This window comes from Heloderma suspectum, chromosome 4, assembly GCF_057233095.1.
Source record: "Heloderma suspectum isolate Gila_16-S chromosome 4, 16-S_ref, whole genome shotgun sequence".
In the NCBI taxonomy this organism is placed as follows: Eukaryota; Metazoa; Chordata; class Lepidosauria; order Squamata; family Helodermatidae; genus Heloderma; species Heloderma suspectum.
Window position 1 is genome coordinate 40,432,292 of NC_139461.1, and position 15,825 is coordinate 40,448,116.

The window sequence follows — 15,825 nt, forward strand, 5'->3', positions numbered from 1 at the left end:
ATGAGGGGGGCAGACATGTGTAAGTGAGAAGTGTGCAATTTCATGGCCCAGTTCTGATCTTTTTTATCCTGAGTAGCATTGTGTCTGTAGAGGGCCAGATGGTTTTTTTCCAAGTTTGGTCAACCCAAAAGCTTAAAGTATAAGGAATCAACAGTTTTACACATCATAAGGTCTTTGCCACTTCTTTATAAACCAGAGATGTGTTAAAAAAAAGGTTTCCCACTGTCACTTTAAGATACTTTTGAAAGTAACTAAAATGCTACCAACCTGAAGGACATCTCCAAGGTCTGCAATGCTAATATCTGGATCTTCAGTGGTGTTAAAAGGAACTGGAGTGATTCTCACAAGGGTGAGCACTCTGGGTTCTGGATATCTCCATAACATCATTCCTGGATTATCCTCAGTTTCGTTGTAAAACACAACTTCATAGGCACTGGGTAGTTTCTGTGCCTCTAACAAATTAGGGGAGGAAAAGCCGTAATTGATTAAATAATTTCTAAAAAGGGAGCATGCTGGTTTATGAGACCGAAGCAATTAAAAACAAATCACTTAAGATCAAAAGGAGGGAAAATAAAAAAGCAATTTCCCTAAGTTTTAAAAGGTCATAGTAAAATGGAAAGAAATCAGAAAGCTATTTTTCTAACAGATGCCTTTTAGTTTCCAAAAAAAATACTGCTAAAGGAAAGTGTATTTATTTGTTTCATTTTGATGCTGCCCAATAGCTGAGGCTCTCTGAGCAGTTCACAATTAAAGTTATATTTAATAGACCACTACTGAAATTATTTTGTAATTGGAGTGCATTTTAAAAATACTCTACCTGTATCTTGTATGTATTGAAACAGGCCTGTTCGCAGATCATCTGAAGTATGCTCTGTTTTAGAAAACTGGTTCCTCTCTGCAGGAATCTGTACTGGATATATGTGATCCATGCTCTGCCCCTCCACACTGTCTTCTTGTGCAAGGTAATTTTGCAGAAGTTCATGCAGAAGAACTAAGCAGTTCAAGTGCTCTTGTCCCCAAAAAACCTTATAAAAAGAAAAGTAAAGTTAGCAACTTCAAAAACATTTAAGCACTTTATGTTCAGCTATCATGAAGCCAACTCAATTGCTAGCGAGTTTATTCTAGGAATTCTCCAGATCTATCAGATAAACAGGCCCGTGCATCTTGAAGGGTTTAGAAGTTAAGGCCTTGGCCCTGAAATACTTAAAAAGGCAGAAGCTATTTATAGCGGCAAACATTCTATGTGCAAAGAACTTGCAGCAGGATTTCTTAAGACAACTCATAGTGAACTTCCTTAAATCACAAAAAAAATTATATCTCAGCAGTAGCAAACAAAAAAGACTGTCTTTTTAGGTTTTCACAGATCACATGAAAAGAGATGGAGAAGATTGGGGTTGGACTCGATGGTCTTACAGGCCCCTTCCAACCCTACTATTCTACGATTCTATGATCTATGTGGAAATATAATATCCTTTAAAATTCAATCCTCAGAGGAAAAAATAACAAAATAGGCATGTCAATCAGTTCAATGTAGATACAAAGAAGACACTGGCATCTTCTACATTGTACAAGTAGGGGGAAGATGAGCAAAAGCAAACTGCCCCCCTGCTACTTACCAAAATTTCAAAAATGGGTTGCAAGATGTGTCTGGAAAGATCTTGCATCTCGCTAGTAATGCCTCTGCTCCTTAAGGGAGACCAGCACCACTCCATTCTATGAGAGTCATCATGGGTTACTACTGCTGCAACCATTCTTGTTAAAGTATCATTCAGATACAACCCTTGCCAGATTATTAGCTGTAATATGATTTTCACAAGAACTCTAGATGCTGCAATTATTATTGAACAATAACTTTCAGTTCAGAAAATAGACTCAGATCATTTTTGAGTTAGCCAAGTTGTTTGCATGACCCTTTCTTAAGCCAGGAGCTTGGCTTGATATTTGCTCTGCAAGTTCCTTTCAGCAGTATACCTGCTCCATACATAGGATAGATGTGGCCTAGCATTTATTAAAAATATGAAGAAAAGCTGACATTAATGTCATGACTTATATCAACCTTCCCCAACCTGCTGTCCTCCACATTTCAACTCTCATCAGCCTCAGCCAGCATGACCAATGGTCAAGAATCCTGGAAGTTGGCAGTCCAAAACATCTAGATGGTATCAGATTGGGGAAGGCTGACCTATATGATCTCTTTTACAGCAGGTGAAGAAAACACACACCAAGAAGAGGGTATATGAAGGAGAAGTCAACTCACAATGATAACAATAAAAAATGATGTAAATATTTGTTTAATGTAGGATGTATGTTACATTGTACTTAATAGTGAATGATTTGTAATCTCAGGCACCTAAAGTTTAGTATGACAAATCTTTTGTGGGCAATTTCTCATAGTACTGAATACTGAAGCAGCCGTGACATATTTATTTAGAAGGCAGGAATCAGAGGAATCTTGTAATACTTTTCTGAAAATTCAAATGATTTCTGCTGTTGGGGCCATCTCCTTCCTATACGTGGAAGAAAGACATAGGAGCACCACATTCTATCCCCAGACCCCACTGCCTAGCAACTACCTAATAACTAATTTCCCCAAGTTCCTCCTCCTCCTCTCCCTCTCCCTCAAGATAGGCCATTCAGCTCAGCTACCTACAAAGCAGGTTACACACAGCGTTGAGCAGGGGCATTGCTAGGTTCTTAAAAGATCTAGGGCACAGGCCCATAACACAAATTTGCATATATATATACACACACACACACACACACACACACACGAGTCTACGTGCATGTCATATATATATATATATATATATATATATGCGTGTGTGTGGTGTGCGCGTGTGGTGTGCTTGCGTGTGTGTATAGGTTACATACATACATACATACATACAAAGTGTGCTGACTCCCCACCCCACTTCAACTCAGACTCTGATTCAGCATTTTGGAAAACATTCTGCTTCTGCTCTGGCCAATTTGTAGTCGGACCACTTCAGCTCAGCACCAAACCTGAGTCAATGTTTGGAAAAATGAATCTTTATGCTTCCTGTTGACTACTATGGGAAATTAGAAAAAAACTAACTTTTTTCTCTTGGTCAGAATTGGATGATAATTTCAGGCCCCCTAGAAGGGAATTACACCTGCCCAATGTTAGAAAAATAGGTGCAGGGTTTATATTTTGATTTTCTTTTAAAGGGAACTGCCAGTAACATTTTAATTCCTTAGAAGAATTGGATAAAAATTTCAGGATTCATTGCCTATCAGAGGAGATCATGTCTGCCAAATTTCAGAATGCTAGCCACAAGGGTTTTTGTACAAGGGTGGCCTTGACATTTTGAGGCCTCCAAAAGAGGACATACTTATCTCCCTATGCTCCTTGTGGACCACTGTTCTGAAAATTACAGACAGACTAGAGGTGTCCCTAAGTAAGAAACCAGCAAAGTTTCAGAAGGATAGCTGCAGCAGTTCATGTGGAAGGGGAGTTCTCCAATTTGGGGGAGGGAGTGGTTTGTTTTCCCTTCCATTCACCTCTTCCCCAATAGTTTTTTGGTAAATTGGTATGAAAATGCACAGGTCATTAGAGGTGTCCCCCAGGCAAGAAACCTGCAAAGTTTCTGAAGGATATACATGCATGCAAATTTAGAATACTAGAATTTATTTGCATTTCAACAAAGTTAGCAACAGGGGGACATGGGTGGGAAGGTCATACAGCACTCATGTCCTGCTTGTGGGTTTTCCCATGGGCATCTGGTTGGCCACTGTGTGAACAGAATGCTGGACTAGATGGACCTTGGTCTGATGCAGCATGACACTTCTTATGTTCTTATATAGAGTGCCTCTGAGCATGTGCAGAATGTTTTTCTTTCACCACTGGGCACTTAGATTCTCCTCCAACCAATTCTATTCCCCTCCATGCAACCATCCCTCCTCATCCTACCACCCCCCAGCAATTCTTCATAAAAACAGATGTCTTGTTTCATGCAATTTCTCTCTACCTCCTCCTTGTTATGCACAAGCTGTCATTGTATCTTCCTCCCCATAACTTCATTTGTGCCAAGACTTCACCAGGATTCAGCCAATGAGTCTGTTTTCAAAACTAGGGCTAAGTTATGGAGAAACTCTGAGCATGTACTAAGTGCCTTTCCCTCACCAATGAAGCTAGAGTTCATGCACACATCCCCCAGCCACAAATGACAAAACATGCATAGGGCTGAGCTGAAAGGGTAGTCAATTCATTAGAAGGAATTGGGTAGGCACTGTGTTAAGCTTGCAGTACCATGCTCACAACTCAGGACTTATTTCTGAATAAAAATGCAGAACATCAAGGTGCAAACCTTCCTGCAAAAGTAACTTGTGCTGGAATCCTATGCACACTTTCCTGAGAGTAAGCCTCATTAAACATAATGGGACTTCCAGTAGGCATACGTAGGATTGCATAAATTAGCAATATTTATCTCCCCTCCACTTAAAAAACAAACCAAAAACTCCTATTTTTTTAAATTAAACCTTTCTGTTTATAGGAATATAGGAAGCTGCCTTATGAGTCAGACCTTGGGCCCATCTAGTGCAGAACTGTTGACACTGACTGGCAGCAGCGGCTCTCCAGAGTTTCAGGCAGGATTCTTTCGTAGCCCTACCTGGAGATGCTGGGGATTGAACCTGGGACCTTCTGCCTGCCAAGCATGTGCTCTGCCACTGAGCTACCACCATTCCTATTGCTGGATAACGGCAACTGACAAACAAAACAGCCCCATATTTGTTTCTCTGTGACCATGTGAACCCACTCTTCTCAAAGACTTGAGTGAGGAGAAGGAGAAAAACCAACCCTCCTGTCTGTTTGTATAAAGTCAAATATAGTTCAGAACTTCTCTTGCCCGCCGAAGAGAAGTTTCTTTAAGAATTCCCCAAGATATGGTCTGGGTGGAATAAAGAAGAGAAAGAAAGAAAAAAGAAAGAAAGAAAGAAAGAAAGAACGAACAAGGGAGGGAAGAAGAAAAGAAGAATGATTATTGGCAATGTGCATGGTGTTGGGGGGTAGAGAGAATTCCCTAAGCCAAGTGGCTCCTTTCAGAGACGTAGTACTTCAGAGGAATTTAGGAGGCTGTGGAGGGTTTGTAAGGATTGCACATACTTAAATGAACTTTATGAGGTGAGGTGGCTGAGGGTTTTTTCTAGCTTTTTTAAAACTGTAGAACCTATTTAAAAGCCCCAGTAGTTTCTCAATCATGATGCCACAGAGTCCTAACCCTCCCTTTGGGATTATTTGAGTCCTACAGCTATTTAGGAGAAATTAAAGTGGAGGGAGAGAAAGAAGTTTGTGGAGGCTGATTGGATCCTTTGCTGTACACTGAAGCTACTAAACTTCTGCAGAATCCAAAGGGTCCAGTTTGGGGCAGTAAAATCAGATGCTGTGTGAAATACCGGTATTTCACATGGAGCTCTTTCTTCCCTTCCTTCGCCCTCTTCAAAATTTCATTGCAGGCAAGCTTCCAACATAAATTTATGTGGAAGCACAAAAAAATTATAGCTCTTTACTTTAACAGATTTTCTTGGAAAAAGCAAATTTTACCTGTGCCTAGCACAAAAGCCACTGGACCTAACTGTCTGAACTTTGGCAGGCTCAGTCAACTCTATAGGGGTTGCCAGGTCCCCAAATTCCATGCACATATGTGGAAGCACATAAAAATATATAGCTCTTTGCTTTGCTAGATTTTCTTGAAAATAGCAAACTTTAACTGTGACTAGCACAAAAGCCACTGGACCTAAATGCCGGAATTTGGCAGGCTCAGTCAACTCTATGGGAGCTGTTGTTGTTCAGTTGTTAAGTCATGTCCGACTCTTCGTGACCCCATGGACCATAGCATGCCAGACCTTCCTGTCCTCTGCTCTCTTCCGGAGTGTGCTCAAGTTCATATTCATTGCATCAGTGATGCTATCTAGCCATCTCATCCTCTGCCGTCCCCTTCTCCTTTTGCCTTAATCAGTCTTTCCCAGCATCAGGGTCTTTTCCAGAGAGTTTTCTCTTCGCATTAGGTGGCCAAAATATTTGAGCTTCAGTTTCAGTATCTGTCCTTCCAATGAGCACTCAGGGTTGATTTCCTTTAGGATGGACTGATTTGACCTCCTTGCAGTCCAGGGGACTCGTAAGAGTCTTCTCCAGCACCACAGTTCGAAGGCATCAATTCTTCAGCGCTCAGCCTTCCTTATAGTTCAGCTCTCACAGCCATACGTTGCTACTGGGAAAACCATAGCTTTGATTATACGGACCTTTGTCGGCAAGGTGATGTCTCTGCTTCTTACTATGCTGTCTAGGTTTGCCATAGCTTTCCTCCCAAGGAGCAAGTGTCTTTTAATTTCATGGCTACAGTCACTGTCTGCGGTGATCTTGGAGCCCAAGAAAATAAAATCTGTCACAGCTTCCATTTCTTCCCCTTCTATATGCCAGGAAGAGATGGGGCCAGATGCCATGATCTAAGTTTTTTTAATGTTGAGTTTCAAACCAGCTTTTGCACTCTCCACTTTCACGCTCAACAAGAGGCTCTTTAGATCCTCTTTGCTTTCTGGTGGCATTAGGGTGGTATCATCTGCGTATCTGAGGTTGTTGATAATTCTCCCAGCAATCTTAATTCCGAGCTGTGATTCATCCAACCCGGCATTTCTCATGATGTACTCTGCATATAAGTTAAATAAGCAGGGCGACAATATGCAGCCTTGTCGTACTCCTTTCCCAGAGTTTCTTGAAAATAGCAAATTTTACTTGTGACTAGCACAAACGCCACTGGACCTAACTGGCTGAAATTTGACATATTCAATCAGCTCCACGGGGGCTACCACGCCTCTAAATTTCATGTATTTGGCATACACACTAAAAAAAAAGTTATGGCTGTTTTTGTTTTCCAATGCAAATCTATGGGAAAATGTAAAAAAAAAAAAAAAAAAAAGGTAATTAGGACAGCTCAAAAGATCTGGGGTACAGCTCAAAAACACCTGGGGCCTGTGCCCAGGTAGGCCATCTACTAACGACACCCCTGGCATTGAGCATGCCAGCGGTCATGTGATGATCAAAAGGGCTGCTTCTGTGAGTTGGCATCTTTAAAATCAACCAGTTCCTGTCCTTCTGCCCCTTCCTTCTGGGGGAAAGAGCCAGAAATCAGAAGACTCTGCAGATCAACTGAAGATTGGCATTTTTACCATCAGCCAGTTCCTGAATTGATTTGCAGCTCCTTCTACCCATTGCTTCTGGATGGATGAGCCTGGGACTAGGAGCATATCAGTCTCCAGGGAGCAGAAAAGACTTAACATAATCATCTCCTTATAGATGTTTTTGGATTTGCATTGCAAGCTATCCTAGGAACTAATCTTGGCTGAAAAGCAAAATAGAAATAAAACAAGCAAACAAGCAAACAGTCAGTTTGCTACTGAGATCCAGGCATCTGCCATATAACCAACTATTCCTTGGATTCTTTTCAAGTTACTGGAGGTTATTATGTAAAATTAATATAAAAATCTTGTCACAGTTAACACCGTGAAGTGATTCCCCGTGAATGTCTTCAATACTGTTTCTAAGACTGATGTTTACTTATTAGAGCTGCAAGGCACAGTACAGAGAGTGCAGAAGAGGGTTTTGCTAGTAACCTGATAAAACACTCCTAAGGGAACACACAAAGCTGCATGTAATTTCCACATGTTAAAATAAAAATACACATGCTTAAAAATGTTCATAAATTGGATGAATTTTCTTATGCTGCTCAACTTCCTATTGCCCAGACACCTCCCACCCCCAGTTTCAGTTAGATATTACCACATACAGACCTGCATCAGTCCACCTCTCACATCAACATAGACTTTCGGAACTGACAGCTCTGGACCAGGATTACCACTGTGTTTACACCATTTGGCTTCTACAGTGGCAGAAAAGCAAACAGGTCCAACCAGAGTTCTACTTTTCTCCTGGAGACTTGTCTTAATAAGGAAATCACTGATGTCAAGCATAAATGATGATCCATTAATTATACCTAAAGTACAAATGGAAAAAAATTCATTAAGATTAGTGGTGTGAAATACACCTGTAAGATTTTCCTTTATTAGAAATAAGGCACATATTTCTTAAGCTCCCTCTCACTTGGCAAGGCTGATTCCTTAACTCTTCCCAGCCATGGTTCAAGGGATGGCTTGTGTAAATGCCACCCCAAACATGAAAAATATGTGGCTTTGCAACGGAAACCTTTTGCTTTAGACTTCTTGCATTTTTCTCCATTCAAGTTTGATTTTTTCTTATAAACAATAACTTTGTTCTTTAATAAACAAAGGGTGAATTCTCTTTATAATTTGCCTTATATTTTCATATAATATGAAAGAGAGAGAGAATATGAATTTGTTGTTCATGGAATATAGGAAATGCTTATGCAAAGTATGAATGATTGTTTTATGAACAATTACGAATGTATTTATATTGCTATTTTGTCTATTATGTAGTTAATGTACTACATGAGGGCAATATAAGAGAAGACAAATAGGAAGGGTGGGGAAATCCTGACAAATAAGAGAGTGAAGGACAAGCAAAGAGCAGTCTTTTCCAATCATATCTGAATAACATTTCTCCTGGGCTACATTATTAAAACATTTTAACCACTAGAAATGTTCACAAAATATATACAGCAAGACGTCGTTGTCATTTTTAAATTGTCTGTTTATTGAGATTTTTTTCAGGTATAATAATGGAAAATAATAAAATACAAATGAGTAGCACAGAATTATTTGAGTAGGATATTTCAAAGAACTGGTTGTACTAGAAGAAAAGCAGCAATATAGAGTTAGATGCACTATATTGCATCCCAAGTCCTGTCCAACATGAATTGCGGCAAGAGGTAGATCTTTGTACCAAGGGATCCTGATTAAGAAAACACATGAATGGAAACCATTGTGTTTTAATGGCATTTGAGAGAAACTGTTGGTCACATGAGTTTGGTATGTTGGTTTTTCCATCAGAGAAAATTCCAAATCCTATTATGGTAGCATGGAAGACACAGGAAGTCCTAAGATTTCCACAGCAATGCTATCTCAAGTCTTGCTGCTACTAGCAAAGAAAATCCTACAACACAACTTTTTTTTAGTAATGTCAAATATATTCTGGGTTCAGAATGTCTGCACTATGGGGCAACTCCACCACACATTTGTTCAAAATCTTAGGGGAGGAAGACTTATGTATGTGATGGAGCCTTAAAAGGTGACAGATACCAATGGTGCACATTTAGTGTGGACACCTTGGCCAAGATGGTTTCAATTGACTGTCTTTGCCAAATTCCCTTCCAATCCTCTTCAGAGATTTGACAGCCCATATCTCTCTCCCAAACCACATGTAGTCCCTCAGTTGAGACTGCGGACCAGTCTGCATGTCACAGTGGCAAATCTGGGATACACACCGCATGCAGGCAACTTCCAGTTTGCAAAAACACCTACGAATGCCCTGTTCGTAGGTTGTTAGCGTGACATATTTACCCTGATGCTCTGGGTTGTTTATAGGTTAAACAACACAGAGTTACCCTAACAAAAAATCATAGATTTGCTGCTGTGATGTGTGAACCAGGTCATAGAGTCTATTAAAAAAGTCTAGATTATGTGAACTATTTTCTGTTTGCAGTTTCAAAGCCAGTTAGGTCTCTAGTGGCTTGCTGCTTAAGAGTAACATTAGGAAGTACTGCCTCATTTGAAACAACTTGTGTCATCTAACTGGCGTTGCAGATAATTTTTCTCAGACTTGTTGACCTGGTTTGCATGATCACCACAGCTGAAACAAGCCACGTTGGCTTGTTCAAGCTGTGGTGCATGCCAAGGGCACCATTCCCTAATTACCTGCCTGGGCACAGCTTGTCATGTCCTCTGAACCTGGGTGGCATGGCTTGTTTGAGGGGGAATAAACTGGTGAGTTATTTGAGGGGTGTTTTCCCCTCAAACAAGCCATATCTCCTGGGTTCGGATGACACAACAAGCCGTGCCCAGGCAGTTAATTAGGAAAATGGTGCCGGGCATGCATCATGGCTTGTTTAAGCCACAGTGATCGTGTGAACTGGATCAAAGATTGCATACCCCATGACCTTCCCAGTCCTTGGAAAGGGTTACTTTATCCTGGTCATAAAAGAAGGGGATGTTTAAGGACTGGGATGTTTTGAGACACCAGTAGTGCTAACACTGTAAACCACCTCTTCCATACCACAAGAGCAGTATTCAAAAAGGGACTATGAATTTCATGTCTTGATTGCAATATGGCAATAAGAGTGGAAAGATTTGCATATAACAGTTGACAAGTAGGTGTTTTTTCATTGATACTCAGGGTTGTACTCCAGTGTTTTCTGTTAAATGGAGAGTCTGGTGGAGATAGCAAGATTTTCAGTCTCTATTATGTACAACCACAGTAGGAGAAAACACGTAAGATTTCTTATTCTTTACTGATTAAAGCATACCAAAACCATTACATGCGTTCACTTTCTTATTCCTATTCCAGAAATTAATACAAAGTGATGGTGTCCTTTCAAAATACTCTATTCATTGGCCTGTTTTGAGCATATTGTGTGAAGAAGCAGAAGTGAGCCTTGGGCTTGTACACTCCCCTCACCCTCCAGCATGGCCACAAGGAAATCAGTAGGATCCACTTCCTATTTTAAACTAAGTGGAGTTTATAGTTTCATCCAAATTGGGGAAATACTGACTTAGAATCATAGGGTTGGAAGGGGCCTACAAGACTATCAAGTCCAACCCCTGCTCAGTGCAGGAAGCCTGATTCCCAGGTAGTCTACCATCCATGTAGTAACCAGGGCTGATCCTGCTTAGCTTCCGAGATCAGATGAGATCAGGCACATCCAGCCCTTTGCTCTTGTTTCTTTTAAAATAATTATTTTAACATGGTGTTTTATTCTTTTATCTTTGCTGTTCACCGCTCCAAAATGTTTTGATGTGGAGCAGTATATAAATATTATAAATAAATAAATAAATAGTTTAAAACAGCTTTCCCCAACCTGGTGCCCTCCAGATCTTTTGGACTACAACTCCTAAGATTCCTGACTATTAACTATGCTGACTGGGGCTGATGGGAGTTGAAGTCCAAAATATCTGGAGGATACTAAGTTTAAGATTGTTAAGATTGGCTTAAACTGTCACTTGTTAACAAGCCAGGATTATAAACCAAGGTTTGATCATGGCTTTTTCAACAACCCAGTGCTTAAACTATCCACAGTTGACCACAGTTTGGATGTAACAATAAACTTTGGCTTGCTTTAATCAGGAAGAGGATACTTCTGATGTCTTCGTGTCTCACTTTCGTTTGTTCACACAGTGCTAAACTATAGTTCAGCATTTCATCTGAAATGGACCATTGTTGGCCTTCTCTTTTTTTGTAATTTGTAGTAGAAAAATAATTCACCAGATATTACATGGATTTACAGTTAAAACAACAGCAGTTTCATACATATCCATTTGCAGCTCATGTGTGCAACATCTTGAAGTCAATGCACTACTAGATTTGATGGTAGGCAATGAGAAAAGCATTGCCTAAAAATCCTCACACTTCTACTGTAGTTTAATGTCCTTCAAAACTGTACTTACACACAGACACACTTAAGACAATAAATGCAAAGCACTGGACTTGAGGGCCAGGGGTTCTTTCCCACCCCCAACTATACTACTCATATTTGGAATTGTCATTTTGAATATTGAATTTCAGCATACTTAAACTGTAATGACTATGGCTTATTTTTCTAGAGTAATTTAATATTTATAAAAGATGAAAGATTAAAAAAAATCACCTAGGGCCTACAATAGACAGGTGTTTCATGGAACAGTATTTTCAAACCTCTGCTAAGAAAAGAATCTTAGTAAGTTGGAACTCTATCCAGTATATAACATAAAGACACCTGTGTCAAATATGTGGTAGGGGAGGGAGAAGCAGAGGGATTTACTTATTCATCTCTTTTAGAAATTAGGAAAAATGGGTCAGTTTCCTTAGCGTAAATTTCCAAATGTAACTATCATGCCAAGAATAATTTCCTAATATATTGAGTTATTGCTCCTGAAAAATACAGTTTATGTTACAGAACAATAACGTTCATGAGCCAATTCTTTTCACCACAAATATATGCTCAAAGCTTTAATTGAATTTGATAGCAATAATGAAAAAGTCTCAGGCACCAACCCAAGTGTTGTCCAGGTGCCTCTGTGGATTAGTACACATAGCTTGTGTAGCAGACGTCTGAAAGCCCATTCTGAGAAGAGGTGGACAGAGGATGAACTGGGAGTGGGAGAGAAATGAACAAACAATTAAGAGACAAGAGATGGAGGAGGCTGAAACAGAGGAAGCTTAGGGAAGAGGAGGAGGGATGACAAAAGCAGAAAACAGAACAGGTGGACGAGAAGCATGAGAGAGAAAAAAAAGATAACGGGGGTAGAAGTGAAGAAGGGCTGGGAACAGAAGTGAAGAGAGGGAAATAGCAGGACCACTGACAGAGCAAATAAGAGGAAAAAAGGAGAGGTGAGAAATGGGAGAAGAACCAGGAAGAGAAGAAGAGGAATGACACGTGGAAGAAGAGAAGAGAGAGGGCCCTCACTTGTCTACTACGACTGGCAGTGCTTCTCCAAAGTTTCAAGCACAATTCCCCAACTTACCTATCTGACTTGTCAGAGATAAAACCTGGGGACCTTTTATGCACAAGGTCTTTTCATTTGATTTAACATTTGTATGCTGTTTTTCCACAAACAGTTTTGTGCTCAGAGTGGCTGATGACAGAGAAGCTGACAACAGAGACATCAAATCACATTTCATAGAACCATAGAATAGTAGGGTTGCAAGGAGCCTACAAGGCCACTGACACCGAAGAATGACACCACGGTGGGTGCATTGTGTGAATGCACAGATGACCACTTGAAGAACCACAGTTACAGGTAAGCAACATGTCTTTCTTCTTTGTGGTCTCTGTGCATCACACATATCAGCGATTAACAAACTAACTGACCGAAGGTAGGTGGGTGTCTCAGTACAGTATGGAAGACAGGACTGCCTGACCGAAAGTGCAATCTGCCCTTGCCCGGACATCCAGCTTGTAGTGATGATAGGGATGGGGGAGAATTTCTCCCCGAAACTTCGGGGGGCCGAGCACCAACGCATTCGGTCCTCCGAAGGTTGTTCGGGGAGAACTTCTCCGCCCCTCCGCCCCGCCCGGGATGGGACTTACCTTTCACGAATGTCCCTCCCAGCGGCGGTTCGGCAGGTCTTCGTCAGGGGCGGGGGCGGCAGCCGGTCTTTTGACCGGCTGCTGCCGCCGCCATTACAAGCAAAGTAAAAAAAAAAAACAAATGCCCCTGTGATAGGCTACGTAACGATTAACGTAGCCTATCACGGCTAGATTTGCAAAGTCAGCCGTGACAGGCTACGTTAATCGTCACGTAGCCTATCATGGGTGACTTAAAAAAAAAATAATAATAAAGCGCGTACGGCTAATGGCGGCCCCCATAGGGAGCCGCCATTCGTGTTTCTTATTTTGTCCCTGTAGTCTTCGTAAAGATTTACGTAGACTACGGCGAAAATAAGGACAATGCAAATAGCGTTGCCCTTATTTTTGCCGTAGTCTACGTAAATCTTTACGTAGACTACAGGAACCAAATAAGGAACGCGAATGGCGGCTCCCTATGGGGGCCGCCATTTGCATACGTGCTTTTTTTTTTTTAAGTCACCCGTGATAGGCTACGTGACGATTAACGTGGCCTATCACGGCTGACTTTGCAGATCTAGCCGTGATAGGCTACGTAAATCGTCACGTAGCCTATCACGGGGGCGTTTTTGTTTTTGTTTTACTTTTTATTTTGCGGCCGGGTGAGGCGAGGCGCCTCCTCGCCCGGCCTGAATTTCGGCCGGGCGAGGAGGGAAGCCTCCCCCCCCAGGCCTGAACTTCAGGGGGAGCAGCGAAGCGCCTCCCCCCCACCGCGAAGCTAGCTGCGAGACCAGGTAAGTGACTTTCGTGCACCCCTAGTGATGAATAAACGTGGATGGCTTCGACCAACTCGCAGCTTTGCATACATCAGGCAAAGTGACTCCTCTATCAGATGCCACAGATGTGACCACTCCTCTCGTCGAGTGAGCTGTTATTCAAGGCAGCAATCCTGACCAGCTATCTCACATGCACAATGAATGGTCTGAACAACCCATGAAGCTAGCTGTTGTGACAATACCGGAAGATCTTTCCTATGCCCTCTGTAGCAACGGAACAATCTGTTGGATTTACGGAGCAACTCAGTCCGTGCCTTATAAAAGGCCATTGAACATCAACTGAATGCAAAGAGGTTTCTATTGGTGATGTGGGTGTTTGAAAAAAGGCTCGCAAAACTATATCTTGGTTCACATGGAATTCTGATACTACTTTTGACAGGAAAGTAATATCTGGCCATAAAGCCACCTTATCTCTGTGGAAAATTAGGTAAAGAGAATTGATCCTTAACGTACAGAGTTCACCTGCTCTTCTTGTTGATGTAATGGCTACAAGAAAAGCCACTTTCCAAGATAGTAAGTATAAATTGACAGAGGCGAGTGGCTCAAACGGTTTAGTAGTAAGGCCATTGAGGAACTGGTGATCCAAGTGGTGGCACAATTTTCTTTAGTCCTTTGAGAAATTGTCTCATCAAGGGATGAGTGAATACAGTAAAACCTTGAATTAGTGAATGAAAAGCAGAAATAGCTGATAAACCCTGACAGAAGAATACCTCAAACCTCTAAGAAACAAGAAATGCAAGAAACAAAGACTATATTCTGGAGAACAATGGAGGGGATCGACTCTGTTCGTAGTGGTAAAAGAAGAAAATGCTTTCCATTTATTAGAGTAAGAGAGCCTTGTCAAGGGTTTCCGAGCCACTTCCAGCACCGACTGCACTGTGGGAGGTAAGTCATCTATGGAATATTCTAGGCCGTCAACTTGTGAGTTCCCATATCTGAGTGTCTCATCTGGCCATGATGCTGTGGCAACAGCGCTGGTATCAATGGTAGGCGCCAATATCCGCCCTCGGACAGAGGTAATTGGGGAGCAAACCACCCTTGTTGTGGCCACCATGGTGCAATGAGAATTCCCCTCATCCTGTCCATAAGCATTTTTGTGATGAAAATAGAGGAAGAAAGGCAGAATAAAACAAAAGGATTTTTTTTTAAACCTCAGCACAGAGAAAAGCAGTCAAACTGATGCAGGAAAATTCCGATTGAGGCGGTTGGCTGCTGAGGTTTTGGGTTGGAAACCCTTAGGACATGCGCAGTAAGATGGTGGGGGAGGGTTCTCGACAAAAAATGATCCTCAGCTATAGAAGTTTCCTGAGTCAAGGCTCCGCACAGGCACAGAGCCCATATGCACAGAGAAGAACCATAACATTACAAAGTTTGGTCCAAGAAAAGCCTCGTGTACTTTGTCCCTCAAATATTTGGGGGCACGTTTTGTTGTTGTTGTTGTTGTTCAGTCGTGTCCGACTCTTCGTGACCCTATGGCCCATAGCACGCCAGGCCTTCCGGTCCTGCGCTCTCTCCTGGAGCATTATCAAGTTCATATTCATTGCATCGGTGATGCTATCTAGCCATCTCATCCTCTGCCGTCCCCTTCTCCTTTTGCCTTCAGTCTTTCCCAGCATCAGGGTCTTTTCCAGAGAGTTTTCTCTTCGCATTAGGTGGCCAAAATATTTGAGCTTCAGCTTCAGTATCTGTCCTTCCAATGAGCAGTCAGGGTTGATTTCCTTTAGGATTGACTGATTTGACCTCCTTCTCAATTATTATGGAATAGTGATAAAGTGACAGAATATTCTTTCCAAGTCAGT

The 15,825-nt window shown here is 41.5% G+C and overlaps 1 protein-coding gene across 13 annotated transcripts in view; it reads right to left on the reverse strand.

The window, feature by feature from the left end:
• VPS13B (vacuolar protein sorting 13 homolog B) overlaps positions 1 to 15,825 on the reverse strand; it is a 623,510-nt gene that overhangs the window by 124,018 nt on the left and 483,667 nt on the right. For all 13 annotated transcript variants that reach the window (XM_084849024.1, XM_084849023.1, XM_084849026.1 and 10 more), the window contains 3 exons: positions 7,807 to 8,009; positions 818 to 1,025; positions 268 to 452 (listed from right to left, as the gene is read on the reverse strand). In XM_084849024.1, coding sequence (XP_084705150.1) covers positions 268 to 452; positions 818 to 1,025; positions 7,807 to 8,009 — 596 coding nt within the window. The remainder of the gene's footprint in view (positions 1 to 267; positions 453 to 817; positions 1,026 to 7,806; positions 8,010 to 15,825) is intronic.